The sequence below is a fragment of the Vidua macroura genome, chromosome 8 (assembly GCF_024509145.1).
Source record: "Vidua macroura isolate BioBank_ID:100142 chromosome 8, ASM2450914v1, whole genome shotgun sequence".
In the NCBI taxonomy this organism is placed as follows: domain Eukaryota; kingdom Metazoa; phylum Chordata; class Aves; order Passeriformes; family Viduidae; genus Vidua; species Vidua macroura.
Genome location: NC_071578.1, coordinates 34575246 through 34593343, shown reverse-complemented (window position 1 = coordinate 34593343; position 18098 = coordinate 34575246). Strand labels below are relative to the sequence as shown.

At 53.3% G+C, this 18098-nt stretch overlaps 1 protein-coding gene across 1 annotated transcript; it reads right to left on the bottom strand.

Moving 5' to 3' along the window:
* Window positions 1-5289: 5289 nt before the first annotated feature.
* Window positions 5290-14367, bottom strand: SLC29A3 (solute carrier family 29 member 3). Its single transcript, XM_053984264.1, has 6 exons — window positions 14325-14367; window positions 13265-13525; window positions 10317-10399; window positions 9459-9685; window positions 8397-8559; window positions 5290-7866 (listed from the first exon to the last, which is right to left on the bottom strand). Exons 2-6 carry the CDS (start codon window positions 13511-13513, stop codon window positions 7197-7199), a joined length of 1392 nt encoding a protein of 463 aa, XP_053840239.1. The 5' UTR covers window positions 13514-13525; window positions 14325-14367; the 3' UTR covers window positions 5290-7196.
* Window positions 14368-18098: the final 3731 nt, after the last annotated feature.

Sequence of the window (18098 nt, the reverse complement as noted above, 5' to 3'; positions counted from 1 at the left end):
TCCAGGGGAATGGCTGCATCCTCCCTCTCCCACAGCTTTCCAGCACCCCATGGTGCAGTGTGGGTTGGGATGGTGGCAGCTCCCCACCTGCTACCCTCTCATCCGAGTCACAGAATTAATTTGTAGAGCCATCTTGGAGTTTTCTTTTCAACCACCTGTGCTGTGGCTGACAGTGAGCTGGCTTTTCCGGTGTGAAATTAATTTCCAGGTCCATTTCACACAGAATTTTAGGGCCAATATTAGGATCACGCTGTTTGTTTAGGAATTTATGAGTGAAGGAGGCTGGTGAGAAAGCTGAGCAAAGTTAAGGGATTGCTGGAATTCGCTCTCTGAAGAAGAAAAGCACCAAAAGAGCAGCTGGTTTTGGTTTTGTTTTTTTTTTTTTTTTTTTCTTTTTTGTCTTTAGAAATACAGAAGTACTGGGTTTCAAATTGCATCTTTGTAAGGTGATCTTATGGAGACAGCAGGAGGGGCAGAAACTGGGCTCACCTTCGTAGCACAGACCTGATTCTGTGGGAATTCCTCAGGGATCTTCCAGCTTGTGCTTACAGGTGGGTCCAGGTGAGCGTTCCTGTGGGGATAACACATGGCAACAAGGATCAAGGTGGTTTTGGTGAGTCCCAAAAAGCCTTGCAGGACCTGGCTGGAGCCCTGAAGCTCTGCACTCTGCAGAGCCCAAAGCAGGCTTTTGTCCTCCCTCAGTGGGGTGTCCCCAGGTAGGAATGCTGCCCCTTCTCCTTCTGTGGCACCAGCCTTTGCTGGCAGAGGCTTTGGTGCAGTGCTGTGACCCCCTGGGAGGTGGGAACCACCTCTGAAACCACCTCATTATCCTTCAGCAACACTTTGGTGGTGGCCAAAGAGCAGGGAATTGTCCCCCTGTGCAGCCCCAGGTGGGGCCAGAAGGACCCGTCCCCTCTTAGGGGCGCCGAGAGCACCCTGCAGCCCCAGGCTGGGCTTGTTAGAGCCACAATGGGTTAATGAGGGTAAAAACCCCCTTTGGAGCAACCTCCTGTGCAGCTGGAAGCACTTTTCACTCAGCCTTGTGATTTCCTAGTCAGGGCAATGTTAGTAAACTTGGAGAGGGTTCAGTGATGAGCCAGGTGATCTGGATCAAGGGCAGCCACAGTGAGAGGGGACACCTGTGGGACCACCCTGAGTCACTTCATGCCACACACCTGAAGCACCTTTCTCCTGGATCTGAGCCCTGCTTGGGATTTTTCCCTCCTCTCGGTTTATTCTGTCTTCCTCAGCAGAGGAAAAGGTGCCATCTACAGGCACAAGGAATCCATGAGCAGGCACAGGGAGTCTCCCCTGTCTCCCGTGTCCCCTGTCCCCGTGTCCTGGGCCACCTTCCCTGCAGCGTGGTCTTCGAGCAGCTTGTTCCCTCTTTGGAGTCAGGGAGCACCAGGGGGCTGTGCCAGGCGGGAAGATGAGCTCCCTGCTGGCCAGCCCTGGGGTTAAGCCTGGGTTTAACCTCGCTGCTAACGCAGTGGAAAACAAGATAAAAACCTGAGGGAAGGCGACCACCCCTCTTCATAGCCTGGGGGGACCAGCAAAGGGGACACAAAGGAACTTTGGGCACGCTGTTGCCTCAAGGGAATCCTGAGGGCTCCTGTTCTGCTCACACCTGTGGGTCTCACACCGACACCACACTCCTCCTCTGCCTTGCTCTGCTCTTCAGTAGCCTCTCCTTTAACACATTTTGACCAGGTGATTTTCATGTAACCCATTTTACCTTTGTGATTTCAGGAGGCAAGCCAGGAAAATAAGAAACTGCAGGAAGAAGGGCAAATAAAACCAGATCAATTGTCCCCTGTGTGAGTGGGGGACAGCAGGGTAACAATGGCAAGGGGGACTGCTGGAAGGAGGGCGGGTGTGAGCGATGCCTTGTGTAGGCTGGCCTAGAACAGAGATTGGACAGAGCTAAAGAATAATGTTGGGATTTATTAAAAGGATCTCCTCCATGGATCCACCTTGGGCAGCACAAGAGCCCAGCCAGGGCTGCACCCAAGATGAACCAAAATGATCACAAAATGCACGGCCGCTCACAAGGTCTCTCACTTTTACAAGTTCTGCTCCACTTGCATGTTGGAGTTCATTGTCCAATTCCAGCTCCACCCCATGAAGTCCCATCCTGCTTGTTTTTCTCTCTTCAGCCCATGTTGTTTGTGCTCTTGGGCCTGAGATTTGGATCATTTGTCCTTGGTCCCCAGCTGGAGAAGGAATTGTTTTGTCTCCCTACTCTGTGCAGAGAGCTCACCATCCCCTCATGTGAAGCCCAGACCCACACACTAAAGCAGCAGAGAATGTGAAAAATATAAAACCTAAAACCTGAGGCATCAGGAGGAATCAGTGCAGAGCCCGTGGTGCTGTTGAAGGTTCAAGGTTGCCCTCAGGAGAGGGGGAAAGCTCTCCCCCAGGCCAGGCAGGTGGGATCACTCCTCCAACACAGCCAGGAGCCTGGAGCCCGCTCCTGCTTTAAAAACCTTTCTCACCTCCCAGCTCCTGCTTCATTCCCGAGGCATTTGTCACAGCAGCTCCATCCCGCCCTGCCGGGTGTCCCGAGCCGTGCAGCGGGGCGGGGTCACAAAATCCGGGATGGAAGAGGAGCTGGGAAGGGGGTCCGAGTGCCCCATCCATCAGCAGGGAGATGGCAGAGGGATGGCTCGCCCAGCTCTGCCCAGCCTGCTCCAGGAATTCTCGCACAGGCAGCCCCAGCTCCTGCACTCCCCCGCGCTGGCGTGATAAATTAGAAGGAAAAGTTTCTCATCTCAGTTTGTTCTCGCAGCGCCGTCCAACAGAGCACAAGGCTGTCTAATCAGGAGCTACAGTCCTTCACCATCTGTTTGGAGCCTAATTACAAATGCAGAAAAATAATGTGCTTTACAATTGCACCAGTAAATGCTGTAAATGATTTAAATGCATGCATATGTTCCCTGCAGAATTCAGCATGCATCTGCGACTTCTTCTGCTCACATTAGGCACACAAATCAAGGGAAAAAATACCCAGATCTGATGAACAGCGTGTCCCTAGGATGGTGATTTTTATCCCTTTTTTTTTCCCCCTGCTGGAATGGCAAACAGGGCTTTTTTGTAACAATTCATCCAGCAGCGTTTTCTTTGCTTCCATTTTAAAAACTGTTTATCACTGCTGTGTAAATATAGTACAAATTACTCCATAAAACACGTAAAAGGAGAACAGCAGCCGGGCAAGCCTGCAGCTGGCTGGCAAGGTTTCAAAGCCAAGGTCTGTGTTTTTCCTCTGGGGCACCAGTGCAGGGGCAGGATCAGCTCAGCTCATCTGCTGAGGCTGGTGGCCCTTCCCAAGCCCCCAGTGGCCACTTGTGTTTCATGGAATCACAAAATGGTTTGGGTTGGAAGGCGCCTTAAAGACCATCTTGCTCCTGCTGCTCTTTGGCCACCACCAAAGTGTTGCTGAAGGATAATGAGGTGGTTTCAGAGGTGGTTCCCACCTCCCAGGGGGTCACAGCACTGCACCAAAGCCTCTGCCAGCAAAGGCTGGTGCCAGAGATGGAGAAGGGGCAGCATTCCTACCTGGGGGCACTCCACTGAGGGAGGACAGCCTGGCAAGGCTTTGGAGAAAGCTGCTCGCAACTGATGCGAGCATAGCTCACATAACAAAATATATAGCTCCGTAACAAAAATTCCCTTGCCTCCTCCAGCACATCGTTTGCTTCAAAGCCCCCAGTACCTACACTTAACCTGGTCCAGCTCTGCAGCAGGGAGGGGGAGCTGGCACCACAGAGGTGAGAGGGGACAAAACCAGGTCAGGAAAAGGCTCAGTTGGTCTCCTTTGAGCAGAAGCTGCAGCAGATGCATCTCCTTGACTTTGCCCCCTTTCATCCCTTCCTCCTCTCTTGCACCCTGCTGCCTCTGCTGCTGCTGCACTGCCAGCTCCCAGCTTACTTTCACCCTCAGCCAGTTGGAATTAACTCCAAAGGCTGCTGGAAAAGGCAGCGTGGGGCAGGCACAGCATCCCCTCTGTGCTGGGCTGCCAGGACTGGGTCTCTCCAAACCCCGGGTCACAGTGCCAGCACTGCTGGGCACCACACAGGGATTTGTGCACTCTGCTCCACATCCTGGGCTCACCCTCAGGAATTCTGCAATGCCTGCATGGCTCGTTTCACACCCCCAGATAAGAGGGGGCTGTTTCCCTGTGGAAAGCACGTGGTCCTTCCCGTGCCAGCTGAATCAGCACCCACCCTCGTGGGCTGGGAGATGGGCAGACAGCCCTGCTGGCTGAGGGGATGGTGGTGATCACAGAAACAGTCTGGGAGTGCGTTTTTAGGCAGCTGAGGAAGACACAGGGAGCCAGCTCAGCTCCAGCCCTGCCCACAGCCAGGGTCTCTCTCTGGAACTCAGGTATCCCAGCTCTGGGGAGGAACTGCCTCCTGTAAAGCTCTCGGAGAACTGGAAGGCAGTGTAAGCTCTCAGCTAAATGTCAGGAAGTAGGTTTGGATCCCTGCAGTGTTCCTCCTGGCTAGAGCATCATTCCAAGCCTTGGAACTGGGGTCCATGGCTGCTTTTGTTGTCAAAGATGCATTTATCACAGGATCATGGAATAAGTGTGGGTTGGAAGGGACTGTGATGATCACCTAGTTCCAAACCCCAGCTTGCCATGGGCAGGGACACCAACTCAACCCACCCAGGCACAAGCTGTAGCTGCACTTTTATTTTATCCCAGATCCAGCAGCCTCATTCCACCCCTCCACATCCCACTTTTCCTTACCTTGAGCTCCTTGGCATGGCCCACGCCGAGCAGCAGATGTGGCTCCTCCCAGGCACTGCAATTACTTCCCTGCTGTTCTATGCAATTCCCCATAAATTATCCCTCCCCTTTTGCAGGGGATCACCCACAGCTCATGGCTCAGAGGCCTGGCAGCCTCCACCCCCATATCATGGCATTCCCACCAGCATTCCCTGCTTTATGCCCAGACCTGGTTCTTGCCCAATTTGCATCTGCGTTGATTTTTCTCCTCATTTATTAACCTTCCTTAGCTGCATGCCACCAAAAGCAAAGGATAAATCCCCTTTTTTCTCACTGCCCCCTGCCACAGGAATGCTCCCCACACCTACCTGCATGTCATTTGGGGATGTTCCACTGGAAAAGCTGTGCTCTCAAAGCAGGCTCCTTCACCCAGCCCTTGCCAGGGATTCCTCTGAGTTTACAATCCAAGCTGGGAGAGAAGGATGGCCAGAAGGAAAAATGCAAGCTGAATCTGCATGCATCAATGCACCTCCAAGAGAAATTATTTCAGACACCAGCAGTTGCACAGGATCAAGAATTCTCTTTATTAGCAACCGTACCACATAATTAAGTTCTCCCTCCAGAGGAATTTGGTCTGTAACAAGGAGAGGAGCAGAAGAGATGCAAAGCAGTAAAAAACACCAAGCCAAATCTCATCATTCCTTGGACTGGGGGGGAAATGGACAGGTTGAAGACAGGCCCACTGAAGGCCACAAAGGGACTTTTTGGTTGCCAGCAGCAGGCTGGGTTGGGCTTTTTGACCAACTGCTGCATTATTGCAGCACCAGGGAGGGGATGGGAGCACTGACCCCCAGGAGGGGCTCCCAGCATCCCAACCCTCAGCCCTTGGGTGGGGGCCTTCACCTGGGTCAGGGCAGTCCCTGGCCAAGTGCTGGAGGCCAAAGGGCTCCAAACCCACCAAAGGGACAGGATTAAGAGCCCACACGTTCCATAAAGCTGCTCCTCACTACTGCACACCCCACACATTTTCCACTTGTGTCTGGATTGTACCTTGAAATAAAAATCAGCCATCAAGCTAAACTGTGTGTGTGTATTGCCAAGGAGCCCAAAGCAAACACTGCTTCAGGAAAGGATTTATGTGAAAACCCAATGTCCACCACACCCACATGGCACCTCAGGGCAGTAACCACCATGGGTCCTGCTGCTCTCCCCACATCCAGCAGCTCCACCACTACATGGGCAAGCAGGAGGTGCTGAGAGCATCCCAGGGGTGGAGCATCTGCTCCTAACCCACTCCTAAAGGGATCAGTTTCCACAGACAGCATCTCTGAGGCACCACTGCACTGCCAAGCTCTGCCTTTACACCCTTGCTGATCAGCTCACCTCTTCTAGACCATAAATCCAGCCAATTTGAGAAAATAAATACAATAATCGGATTTAGTCCAGGCTGTGCTGGCATATGGGAGTTTAAATGACTTTAAAAGCCAGTTGTCTTTGGGTGGGCCATATTTTTGGGTGTCACAGTAGCTCACCCCTCTGAAAACATCTGGAGGCCATATGGTGCCTGTCTACATGAATTAACCAGATTTCTGCTGTGAACCTCACACCAGGGCCTCTCTCGTACCTCTCCCTGGCTTTCACAGAGCACTCTGAACACAGACTGAAGAAAAACCTCAGGTTAGGCCCACTCAGCATTTCACTCTCCTTGGGGGTCACACCACAGTCTCAGCAGGAAAAATGCTCCTCTCAGCTGGGCCAGGGAATAGTCCCCAACACTACTGGTACCATGCTAGGAGGTAGATGATCCCTCAGTTCAAGTTTACATGGAAGAATCAAAGCAAGCAAAATTCCAAGTGGAGCTGTTTCCCTTATGTATATATTATTTTTTTTTTTGTGCAACGATTGTATGAAATCTGTGCAAAACTGTGCCCCAACCCCTGGGACAGCTGCTACTCATTCCCTAAGTTGTGAGAAGGTGCTCCAGAGCTCAAATCCCTTTTAGTTCAACACCACCATCACAGCTCAGTGAGGGGTGAACCCTCCCTAAGACCACCCAACCCCCAAGGGGCTGAACTCATAACAGTGCAGCAGTAAAACCCAAGGTGCCCCCAAAAGCCCTGGGTTCAGCATAAAACCACTGGCACACGGGTAAGGGATGGCATCCCTGTGTCCCTGGTGCTTCCCTGAGCTCCCTGGGGAGGATGAGGCTGTTTTGGGCCCTGCTCCATTCAACTGGGGAGCGACAATGTCTGACAGAACCTTCCCAAGCACAGTGGATGCCCCTTCCCAGAAGGGAGACTTTCCCTCTGCATCCCCCCTGGATGCAGCTACCCCACCCCCCTTCCCAAGACAGGCAGGCTGCCTCAAAACCACAGGATACCTGACTTTTTTGGGAAAAAGCCCCAAACCCTAAATACCCAACAGCAGCACCACAAACCGAGGGCATCCTCCTCCTGCGGCTGCCCCTCTACACAAGGTGTACCACAAAAACAGCACAGGCAGACCCCAGAGCCAGCCCCAGCATGAGGTAAAACGACATCACCACCCCTGCTGCCTCAGCCAGCTCTTTGGGCACGATTTTGGGGCCGTAGACCATGACCAGCGTGCCCAGGTAGCCGTTGCTGAGCCCCAGCAGCGCCGTGAAGACTACGGGGTAGATGTCCCTGTTGAACACCACGGTCCGGATGTGAGCCCGGGGCTGGTAGTTGCTGAGGATGAAGAGAGGGAGGAAGATGGTTCTGAGGAGGACGAGGGCAGGCAGCAGTTTGCTCTTGGGCCCAGGCACCTGGATCCAGGCAGTGACCTGCCTCCCACACCAGTCAGCAAAGTTGTACAGGAGGAAACACGTGAGTGGTGTGAAGTACTTGGTGCTCCACGGGCTTCCTGAGGATTTGCTGACAGACTCGATGTTGGAGGAGAGGGAAGGGAAGATGGTGATGGAGATGAAGAAGACGTAGAAGAGGCAGAAGCCGAGGAGGGCGGTCTTCTGCAGGATGGGGCGGAGTGGGGGGATGCCAGCACTTCTTGTGAGGAAGGAGGAGCTCACGGTGCCTCCTGGCTCTGCCTCGTCCTCCACGGAGCTGTCAGGGGGCACGGTGACCAGAGAGGGGCTCTCCTTCTGGCTGCTCAGGTAATACCTGGAGAAAGAGACTGCATGAGGGAATGCAGCTGAGATTTGGAGAGAGGGCAGGAGAGAAGTTGGAGACACAGGTATGCCCGCTGGACCCAGCAACTCCACCACACCTGCAGCTCCCACCTCGTACAGAGAGGTGACCCTTGCACAGCCACCATCCCCTCTCTGCACCCTCAGGGTTCACAGAGGGGACCCTACTGCCTGCAGGCACCTGGGGGCTCTGGCAGCTACAAGCACCAACCAGACCAATGGGTCACACAGGATATGGGGACGCTCCTGGCTGCCTGCCTCTGGGTTAGGGCTCTCTGCTGACTCCACACATTTTTGGGAGCACCAGCATCTGGGGCCCTGGGAAAGCTTGGCAGAAACTCAGCACTCGGCTGAAACACAGTTTCACCCTGTGGTTTCAGTGAAAGGGGAAGCGTGGCTGGCGGCAGTGACAGGGCAGGGACCAGCACGGCGAGTGTCCCACAGACCCCCCAGCAATCCCACTGCAAACCCTCTGTGGCATGCCCCTGGCAGGCTGGCACCCACCTGGAGTACTCCAGCCTGGGCAGGAGCAGGTACACCATGATGCAGACGACGATGAAGATGTCAGCGGTGAGGAAATAGGCCAGGGCACTGTCAGTGACATCGGCCGCCGCTGCCAGGTCTATCACAGAGGCCACGGCGCTCATGGTGCCACCCATGGCCTGCCCTGCGTGTGGCAACAGAGGTGGGCACAGTGAGGGACAGAGAACAAGAGGGGGAACCCAGAAGCTCCTCTTCTGACATGCGCGGGTCTCCAGGGAACACTGCCCCACAGCCAGCTCAGGGTGCAGCTGCACGAACAACCTCCTCTCCGTTCCCACACCTCAGGTACTTGTGGCCCAGGTGCCATCCTGCACCCCCTTCCAACGCAGCACAGCACACACGGGTCAGGGCTTGCAGGCCCCCAGTCCCTTCTGCTGGGCTTGCAGGTCCCTAGTCCTGCAGAAAAAGTCCAAACCTTTTCCAAAGCCTAAACTTGGCTTTCCACCAGCACACATATAATCAACCTCTCTTCTGCACTCCCCCAGATGGGAATTCAAGGCACCAGCGGCAGGAATGCCATCTCAGGGATGTGGTGCTTTCGTTCTCTGAGATAAACTCATTAAAAACACTCCTGTCGTGGCCCCAGGAAAAGTTTCGCCATCCTGATTTTCCCCCACCCTTCTCCTCTTGGTTTGTCAACCATCCCAGAGCACATTTATAATGGTATCAATGCTCCAGGGAGCTCATCACTCACGGCTCCCAATCTGCCCCTCATCACTCATGGAAATGCTGATCAGAAAGGAGCAGACAGGCAAAGCTGCAGATGCCTCTGCTGGAAATGGCAGGGCAGGGGGATGTCATCTCCTTCCCCCCTGCACCCTGCAACTCTCCAGGGTCAGTTTATGGCTATTTACAGAAACCAAAGCTCATGTGACGGAGCAAGTTTCTCCTTCAGCAACTTCCCTTTATCATTAGGGTAAAGTTAAGCTTCTAAAACAAACTCCACATGACACAACCCCCAGAGAAAACCACAGAGCCGAGCAGGGAAAGTCCAAGAGCACGATCCCAATGGGATCACCCAACCTGAGAGCAGAGCCTGCAGGTTCCTCATGGGGAAGCAGCTGCTGAGGCCGAAGATGCTGCTGGAGAAGACGGTGGAGGCACTGCTGACCACGGCCACGCAGCCGACCGTGAGGGCGAAGAAGGGCGTGGTCCAGGTGGAGGTGTCCACCTTCACCAGCACCGTGATCACCAGGAACACAGCCAGCATGACAAAGAGGGACGACAGGATCCGCACACTGGCAGCAACCCTGGGGACAAGGGGAAGAAGTCGCTCCTGCTTTTCAAACCACAACTCCTGTGCTGGCAGAAGGGGCAAAGAGAGGTGGGAGGAGATGAGGAAGCAGTGAGGCAAGGGAGGTGGAATGTGGAGATCAGCCATGCAAACCCATGCCTGCAGAAGTTTGATGTGGGATAAGGAAGGGTACAAATGAGGGCAGGAGGCTGTTTGAGATTTAGACCAAGCTTGCAACAAGGTGCAGCTGGTCCATTTCTTATCCCAGTTCAAGGGCTGGTACGGCAAGGGCAAGGTGTTGCTGCTACCTGGGTGAGCCTGGCTTTTGTCAACCAGTCCCCTGATGACAATAAAGGTATTTTTAAGAGGGAAGACTGTTTCCAAGCAATTAACCAAGGAACTCATTAGGAATTTATTTACTCAAGCCAACTGCAGGCACATGAGGAGCAAGGTGCTTCTCCCACTTCATCTCAGCCAGCTGCAACTCAGGCAGGGGCAAGGAGGGGAATTTTGGCTGCACAGGGAGGCTAAGCTCAGGATGCCCCATGGTCTCCCCCTGAGGGAAGGGCAGCCTGAGCTGGAAAGAAGACAGGAGCAAAGCTAGGGAGAAATGTGGCTCAGGCACTTGGGATCAGAGCAACACTTACTTGTTGACAAGCAAGAAGTTTCCAATCAGGCAGAGCACTGAGGGTATGGTGGAAGCAATGGAGATATAACTCTCAAAATAGTCCTGCCAGGAAAAAAAAAAAAACCCCAAAACAAAGTAAAAAACATTGTAGGGGGAACCAAGACATGAATTTCAGCTCTTGAATATGACACAACAGGGAATTATGGTGTAGGTGTCTACCTCGTTGTGTTGTAGCCCATGCTGCAAATTGCTCAGGGCAATGGGAATTCTGGGATTTGCCCTCCCATAGCCCTGGGCTATTTCAGGAAATCAGGGACATAAATACAGAAGTAAAAAAAAAAAACAGTAAAAGAAATAGCTGCCATGGTGCTGTGTACCTGTCTGCTCCCTCTCCCCTCCCCTCGGGGGGCTTAATCCCATTTTTTTGCTGCAGAAATCTCAGCCAGCAGGTAGGATGATGAACACAAAGAGGAGGATGACCTACATGTCCACCCCTATCATGACAGGTTTTCATTTTCTGCACTTATCCAGCTACAGAGATGGGGTCTCATCACATCCAACCAGGAGAAGGCACTTGGCAGGTTTTCTCTGCACAGTTCATTATTTTTTACAGCTTTGCATCATTTTTAATCGGTTTACAAGCACGTTGAGCTCCTCTTCCCTATCAGGAGCTTCACTGGAAGCAACAGGAAATCTAATAATCACTCCTAGAGGGTCCAGATAGGCAGAGACTTAAATGTCTGTGCTTAGGGCATCAGCTCAGCCTAGCAGGAGGTTCAAAGCTCTGTGGCCACACGATGAATCAGGAGAAAAGACAAAGCAAAACGCAAAGCTGGCTGCTAAAACTCCAGCTTATTTACCCACCTACTTAAAACAAACCTCCAAACCATCCTGGGGATACTCAGTAAACTTCCAAGTTAATTTGCTTCTGCTTCTGGGGAGGAAAAATGACTTTCTAATGCTTTGCACCAAGCAGAAGTGTACTCAAAGTAACCCAGCAGAGATGCCATGTTTTGAGCATCCCAGGGAAATGTTCATTCATTCCCAGCAAATGGGCTCACACCAGCAGCGAGCAGAGAATTGGGCAAGTACTTAAGAGCCCCTGCACCACATTTTTAATGCAGCAGCAGAATGGTGGGTGGCAAATTTAATCCGTGCCTGGACCAGGGGGAAACATCAGGTTCCATACTCCTCTCTCCTGCTTGCTAGGTTTTGATCCATCTCCAATGGCAACTCTTCTCCCTCCTTGGGTATTCCCACCTTTCACAGGTATGCTTTCATTTCTGGCACTGCAGGATACACCTAGCTCTTCTCCCTTTCTGCTGAGCCCTTAAAATAAACCCCAAAGCAAACCTGACTTCTTCCTCCCACATCCAGGTCTAATGGGGGAAAGTGTCATCCCTCATCCCTCACACAATGGAAGTGTTTAACCCCACATTAACTTCAAACACGCTGCCACCGTGCCTTAGAAAGCCCCAAACACGAACAAAGCATCGTGTGGTGGCAAATGCAACACAAGATGCTTTTGCAAAGTAGTTTCTATTCTGCTCCAGTCCATACATGGCAGCAGGGCTCCTGCCAGACTGGAAAAGGAATCCAGGTCTGGGAAGGTGGCTGAAGGCACTGGAGTGTTACTGAGCACAGGGCATGAAATTGGGAGCAGTGAAAAGGCTGGAGCCAGGAGCAGGCTGGAAGCAGGAGGTGGCTGTCACTCAGAGGTGCATCCTTCCAGAGTCCAGCTCTGTGTGCAGGTAAACCCTCCTGCTGCGGCAGCAGGGCACAAACTGGGCTGACTGGTTTGATGCTGATCACACTCGACTGCCACAGAACAGCTTTTCCTTGGAGAGAGGAAAAGGCATCACTCCACGGCCACACAGGAAGAGGAGGAACACCTTTTCAGAAATGGCTGATCCAGCCAGGAGTACAGCTGTGCAAGCAAACACCTCCTTCAACGCACTTTACATAAACCCAGCTGTTCTCAAGAGGATCAGCATGATGTAGAAGCAGTGAGGAACATGTGGGATGCAGGGAATATGAGAGAACACCATGCCACGTGGTGACAAAGCACCTTTCACCCCTCTCTGAGCACTTTCACTAGCACAGACACAGATGATTTTGGTCTTCAGGCAGTGCAGGAGCTTGGGCACGTCAGTTTAATTCAGTTTCTTGCTTTACAGCAGCACACCTGTAGCATCCTGGTATAAGCACTTCCCTTCCTCCCCATCCAAAAAGCAGCTGACACTTAACTATGAAACTTAAAAGAGCTGTGGGTGTACTGGAGTGAGAAATTGGAGGGGAAACACAGGCATCACACGTGGCCCTGTGCTTTTATATAAACAAAAAGTGCCCAAACCACCTGAACAAGCTCTGCCACGAGACGAGGATGTGATGCAGCCTCATTGCCCCAACACTTTTTCCACAAAGCCACAAAGAAACAAACCCACAGCTTTGTCAGGGAGGCACAGGGAAATAATCCTGCTGTGGCAGGAGGAGCAAGAGAAAGCAGTCTTTCTGGGGACAGAAAGAGGCCATTAACCTGCCACCCCAAGGCTGCCTCATCCATCACCCCGTGACAAGCTCCTTGCTCCATATGCCAAAGCCAGGTGTTGATCACTGCAAGGAGATACTCATGGCACACCTGCCAGATCACAAAGGACACAAAAAAGACCATCACAAAGTGGTGCCTTGCACTGTAGAAATTGCCCTGTGAAAAGTTAAGCCCTACGTTTTTTAGATTCACCTTAACACTTAGAAGTCCAAATACAGGTAAAAGGCAGACCACAAAATGAATTGAAGCATCTTTCCGGCAGCTATTTGTAAATAAATAGCAAATAAACCTTTCCTTCTGGTTTGCAGCAGGGGAGGCCCTAGGGCATGTTCACTTGCCTCCTGGGGAAGTGGAGGAGGGAAATGAGCAAGACAGGAAGGAAGACAGGTTGTTTTTTCTGCCTCCAAGGCAGCACTCACCCGCAGGTCCGAGGCCTCCTGCCCCACCGGGCCTGGCTCATCCGAGCAGTTCTGCAGCTTGTACCTCCAGTAGTGTTTGGCCGTGATGAAGAAATTCCAGGGCAGGAGGGACCCGATGCCCAGGAGGAAAAATATAAGGTAGGCCCCGTGCCAGCGGTCCCTCGGCTTCTGCCGGCTGTACCTGCTCCCCACGGCATCCTCCAGCAGGGGCTTCTGCTCCGGGGGAGAGCTGCCGGCTGCCGGGATCATCGTGCTGGCCCGCTGGGAAAAACAACAAGGCCACCGTCACACCAGGGCTCCAAAGGGCTGCTCACAAGCTGTGGCTCCATCCCCCTCTGGCCCCGGCAAACCGCGGAATCACGGAGTGGTTTGGCTTGGAAGGGACCTCGAAACCCATCTCACTGCGGCCCCCCATGCCATGGGCAGGGCCACTAGCCCAGGTGGCTCCAAGCCCTGTCCAGCCTGGCCTGGGACACTTCCAGGGATCCAGCTTCTCTGGGCAACCTGTGCCAGGGCCTCAGCAGCCAAATACTGGAGGAGTGAGCCAGGGTTGGGAAGGCATGGGGAAAGGGACTGAGACTCCGCAGATGCCACCTGTAATTAATAATTAACCCGTCCCCTTGGACTTGCAGGAGTAAGAAATCTCGCTTAGCTCGTGTCACGCTCCAGAAAACACCCGACAGCTGCCAAGCCAACAGCGCCGTCGGGCTCTGCAGAGCAAGGCGTAAACTCGTAGCAACACCGCCGGGCTTCCCGAAACCACTTGTAAACTACGACAGCATCAGCCGGAACGGCCCACAGCGACACACGGCACCAGGCGGCGCAGGAAAACCACCTGCGAATGCCGCCGGACGCTGCCCAGGGCCACCGGCACCCACCGCGGCCGGGCCGGGAGCCTCGCAGCCCACACCGAGCCGAGCGCGGGGGAGGCGGAAATGCCGGAAACCGCGGATTTTTGCGAACAAACGGGGACTTTCGGGAGCGGGGAGCACCGCCTGCCTCCCTGCCTCCCTCCCCGCAGCCTCCCGCTCCGCCCGGACCCGCTCCCCGCAGCACTTACGGGGGTCCCGCCCGGCCCCGCCGCCGCCGCCGCCTCAGGGGCCTGGGCCCCGCCCCGCCCCGCCTTTGAAGGGCAGGCCACGCCCACCAGCCGCAGCGACACGCCCCCAGTGGGGTTGACCACACCCCCACTGTGATTGACCACGCCCCATATGGTTTGACCACGCCCCCACACTGAGTGACCACGCCCTCCTCAGGCTTGACCACGCCCCTCATGGAATGGAGGGCTGTGCTACCCGGCCACGCCCCTTTGTGTTGGCCACGCCCCACGACCACGCCCATCCACCCCAAATTGTGCCCGGCTCCGGTGGGATCTCACCTGCGCCCGGCTCTGGCCTCCCCAGCCCGGGAAGGAGCTCCAGAGGAAGCCTCGGAGCTGCTCCGAGGGCTGGGGAGCCCCTGTGTAAGAGCTGGTGGTGTCACCTGGGGAACAGAAGGCTCCAGGGAGAGCTCAGAGCCCCTGCCAGGGCCTAAAGGGGCTCCAGGAGAGCTGGAGAGGGACTGGGGACAAGGGATGCAGGGACAGGACACAGGGAATGGCTTCCAAGTGCCAGAGGGCAGAGATGGATGGGATATTGGGAAGGAATTGTTCCCTACGAGGGTGGGGAGGCTTTGGTACAGGTTTCCCAGAGAAGCTGTGGTTGCTCCATCCCTGGAAGTGTCCAAACCCAGGCTGGATGGAGCTCTGAGCACCCTGGAAGGTGTCCCTGCCCATGGCACAGGGAAGAAGCAAGATGATCCTAAAGGCCCCTCCTTCTAACCCAAATCATTCCATGATTCCATGGAAATCAGTGTTAATCACAGTCTGGCTTGCCACACAGCAGTAAGAAAAGCTTTTGCCCGGGCTTGATTTTTGTCAGAAGTCACCAAAACACTTCCTCCTGAAGATGGGAGGGTGGGGAACGGGGAGCATCTTCTGCGGGATGGGATACGAGCTCCTCCTTTACTCCCTGTGCTTCCTGCAATGCCCCATCAGCACGAATTCCACCGCAAAGTCCTTGATTCCCTCCAAACTCCACTTTGACACTCACCTCGAGGGCGTGGTGTGGCTGTGAAGGAAAACATCATTACCTCTTTTTTCCCGGTTTCTTTCCCCAAAGCTGTGTCTGCCTCTTCAGCAGCCACACGGGGACGTGCCCCTGCATCCGACCCTTCATCAAAGCAAAATACTCTTTTTTTTTTTTTTTAAATTTCTGCAGAAAGCCCCAAAATAGTCTAGTTGGGAATTTTTTTCACCTATGGGGGAAACACAGACAGCTCCCAGTAGCCACCACCCTTCTCCAGCCTCTGAGCCTTGCAGCAGAGCAGGTCAGATGGCCTCGGCCATGCAGATGTCACAGCAACCCAGGACACGCTCCAGTGGTTTTTTTCCCTCTTTTGTGAGCAGAACAAGCAGCAGCACGCAGCCGGCCCACCGGCGATGTGCTGAAATGGAAAGGCTTGAGAGGAGCACGTGGGTTTCTCTTCAGAGGTTTCTCCTTGGGAATCTTCATCCACATTGACGTGCCAGGCTGGCAAAGCACCTGAGGAGATGGCGCGGCCTATCCGAGTCAGTAACTCGGATATTTCTGATCTTTCTGTCCTGCTGCCATCTATCATGTCAAAAAACCCACTGCTGGAGAAGAGCCACGCAGCACATCAGCGCAGGGGACAGTGACAGCCCGGCTGGGGGGACAGAGCCAGGCCAGACAACATTAGCCACACTCCAGAGACACTCTGCCACAGCACAGCCCCCCATGGGGGCTGGGACAGCTTTAGGGTCACCCCTGTGCTGCTGCTGGGTCTCTTCCCTCCTGCAGAATAAACCTTCATGGGACAGCTGCTGGTTTTGAGCCTGAGTTCAATGTTGCTTTGTTCTTTTAAAAGTTTCAAAGTTCTTCTAAAAGTCTTCTATGCCTTCTGATGTTTACATATTTCTACTGGAGTTCATGTAAATAATGATTGCTTTGCATTCTTTTTTGCAGGAGGAGAGAATTGATGGACTGTTGGTTTGACCAGCGTGGTTGGAGAGGTGGCAATTTCACCCTCCAATCCACTGTCACTTTTGGAATTCTATCTATTGTAGAGCCAGAAATAAACATCTTTTTTCCCTCTTTTACATCTAGTGTGTGTGAGTTATTTCGTGCCATAGTGTGACATGCCACTGCAGGGGATTTGGGGTGCTTGAATTCTGAGGGGAATCAGCAAACTGGGTGTTTCAACTGGAGAACAGAAGATTGGATTTGGGCACCAGCTGGTCAAAGTTATCCATGGATGTGGGCCCTTGGAAAGATGGTTTGGTGCAGAAAGTGCCCAGAGAAAGCAGCGTGGGAGGTTAAAGGAATTCAGATGTAAAGAAAGGGACATTTGGGAATGGCTTTAAGCTGACAAGAGGGCAGGTTTATATGGGTTATTTGGAAGAAATTGTTCCCTGTGAGGGTGGGGAGGCCCTGGCACAGGTTGCCCAGAGAAGCTGTGGCTGCACCATCCCTGGAAGTGTTCCAGGCCTGGTCTGAGAGAAGGTGTCCTCGTTCATGGTGTGGGGTAGAACAAGACTGTCTGTAACATCCCTTCCAAAGCAAACCATTCTGGGCCTCTGTGAAAAGCCTCTCCCTCCTGAGAAGGCATCTGGCCCAGCATCCTGTCTGGAGCTGGAAAGCCCAGCTGGGAAGGTTGGGCATATTTGTGTGGCTACGTTGTAATCACTGTGGCGGCAGGGCACCAACTTCCTCCCCGTTTTTCCTCGCTGTTGCAGAATTCCCACTCCCGCCCAGCGCACGGACAATGTTGCCATCTCCTGGTGGCAACCGGTCCCGGTGAGCTGGACGAGGCGAGTGGCCCAGGCAGGGACAGCGGGCTCCTCGAACATCCCTGCAAACCCTTCTGGCTTCGTTCCCTTGCTGGGACTTTATCAAGACAAAAGATCTATTACCCCCAGCCAGTCTGGAGGGTTAGTTTGCACATCTTTGCTATCTGTTTTAGTGCATGGAACGACTTGAAATGCAGATGTTAGTTCAAATCAGTATTGCTTTTAGTACAAAAATGAAAATGTTTATTATGCCTTTAACATGAAACATGCACTCTGTGAGCTGTAGGCATGTCATGGACTAATTTTTCTTTGTTGCAGCCTCAAACAGGTAATGTTTTGACCAGGTATGTCACCTCAGAATGTGGGCAACAGCTATGAAGTGAAATCTTAATTGTGGGAACCCAGGACATCCCTCTGGCTGCCCTGGCTGGCTCCAGACACTGGCAGGGGGCTCGGAGACCTTGGCACGAAGTCAAAAACACCTGTGGCTTCCTTTTTAGCCCGTGGAAAAAGCTGCCAACTCTGTGTGAGGAATTACAAGCCACAAGGGTTTGAGTAGTGTAGTAGGTGAATTAACAAAGGGTGAAAAAGTAGAATTTGGGGACTTTTTAGAATGGGGTTCAAGGGGAAAAGATGGAGGGATTTGGGCATGTCCTGTCCTTCTTCTCCTTCTCCTTGCCCTCCATGTCTTGCTGTGCTGGTGACACTTTTCTATTGGTTTAAGGTACAGACACACTGCCCAACATCAATGACAGATATTGGCACGTTATTGTAAACACAGCACACGCAGTTTTTGGTATAAAATGTGAACACCGCCCTGAGGGCAGACAGAATGCCATGGCCGAGCTGCTGGACAGAGCTCAGCAGGGCAGAGAGAGAATGTTCTAGAGAAGGGAAAATAAACAAGCTTGAGAAGCCGGCCCTGCGCATTCAGACTCCTTCTTTGGCTGCACGGGCTCGGAAACGAGGACTTCTACACTCTTGGGG

What these genes read in the sequence shown, in the direction of transcription:
- SLC29A3 (XM_053984264.1), bottom strand. Translation starts at nt 13,513, where the DNA reads ATGATCCCGGCAGCCGGCAGCTCTCCCCCGGAGCAGAAGCCCCTGCTG. An exon ending in AACTTCTTGCTTGTCAACAA is followed by an intron (nt 9,686 to 10,316) that starts GTAAGTGTTGCT and finishes CCTTGTCCCCAG; the next exon opens with GGTTGCTGCCAGTGTGCGGA. An exon ending in CCCAGGCTGGAGTACTCCAG is followed by an intron (nt 7,867 to 8,396) that starts GTGGGTGCCAGC and finishes CTCTTTCTCCAG; the next exon opens with GTATTACCTGAGCAGCCAGA.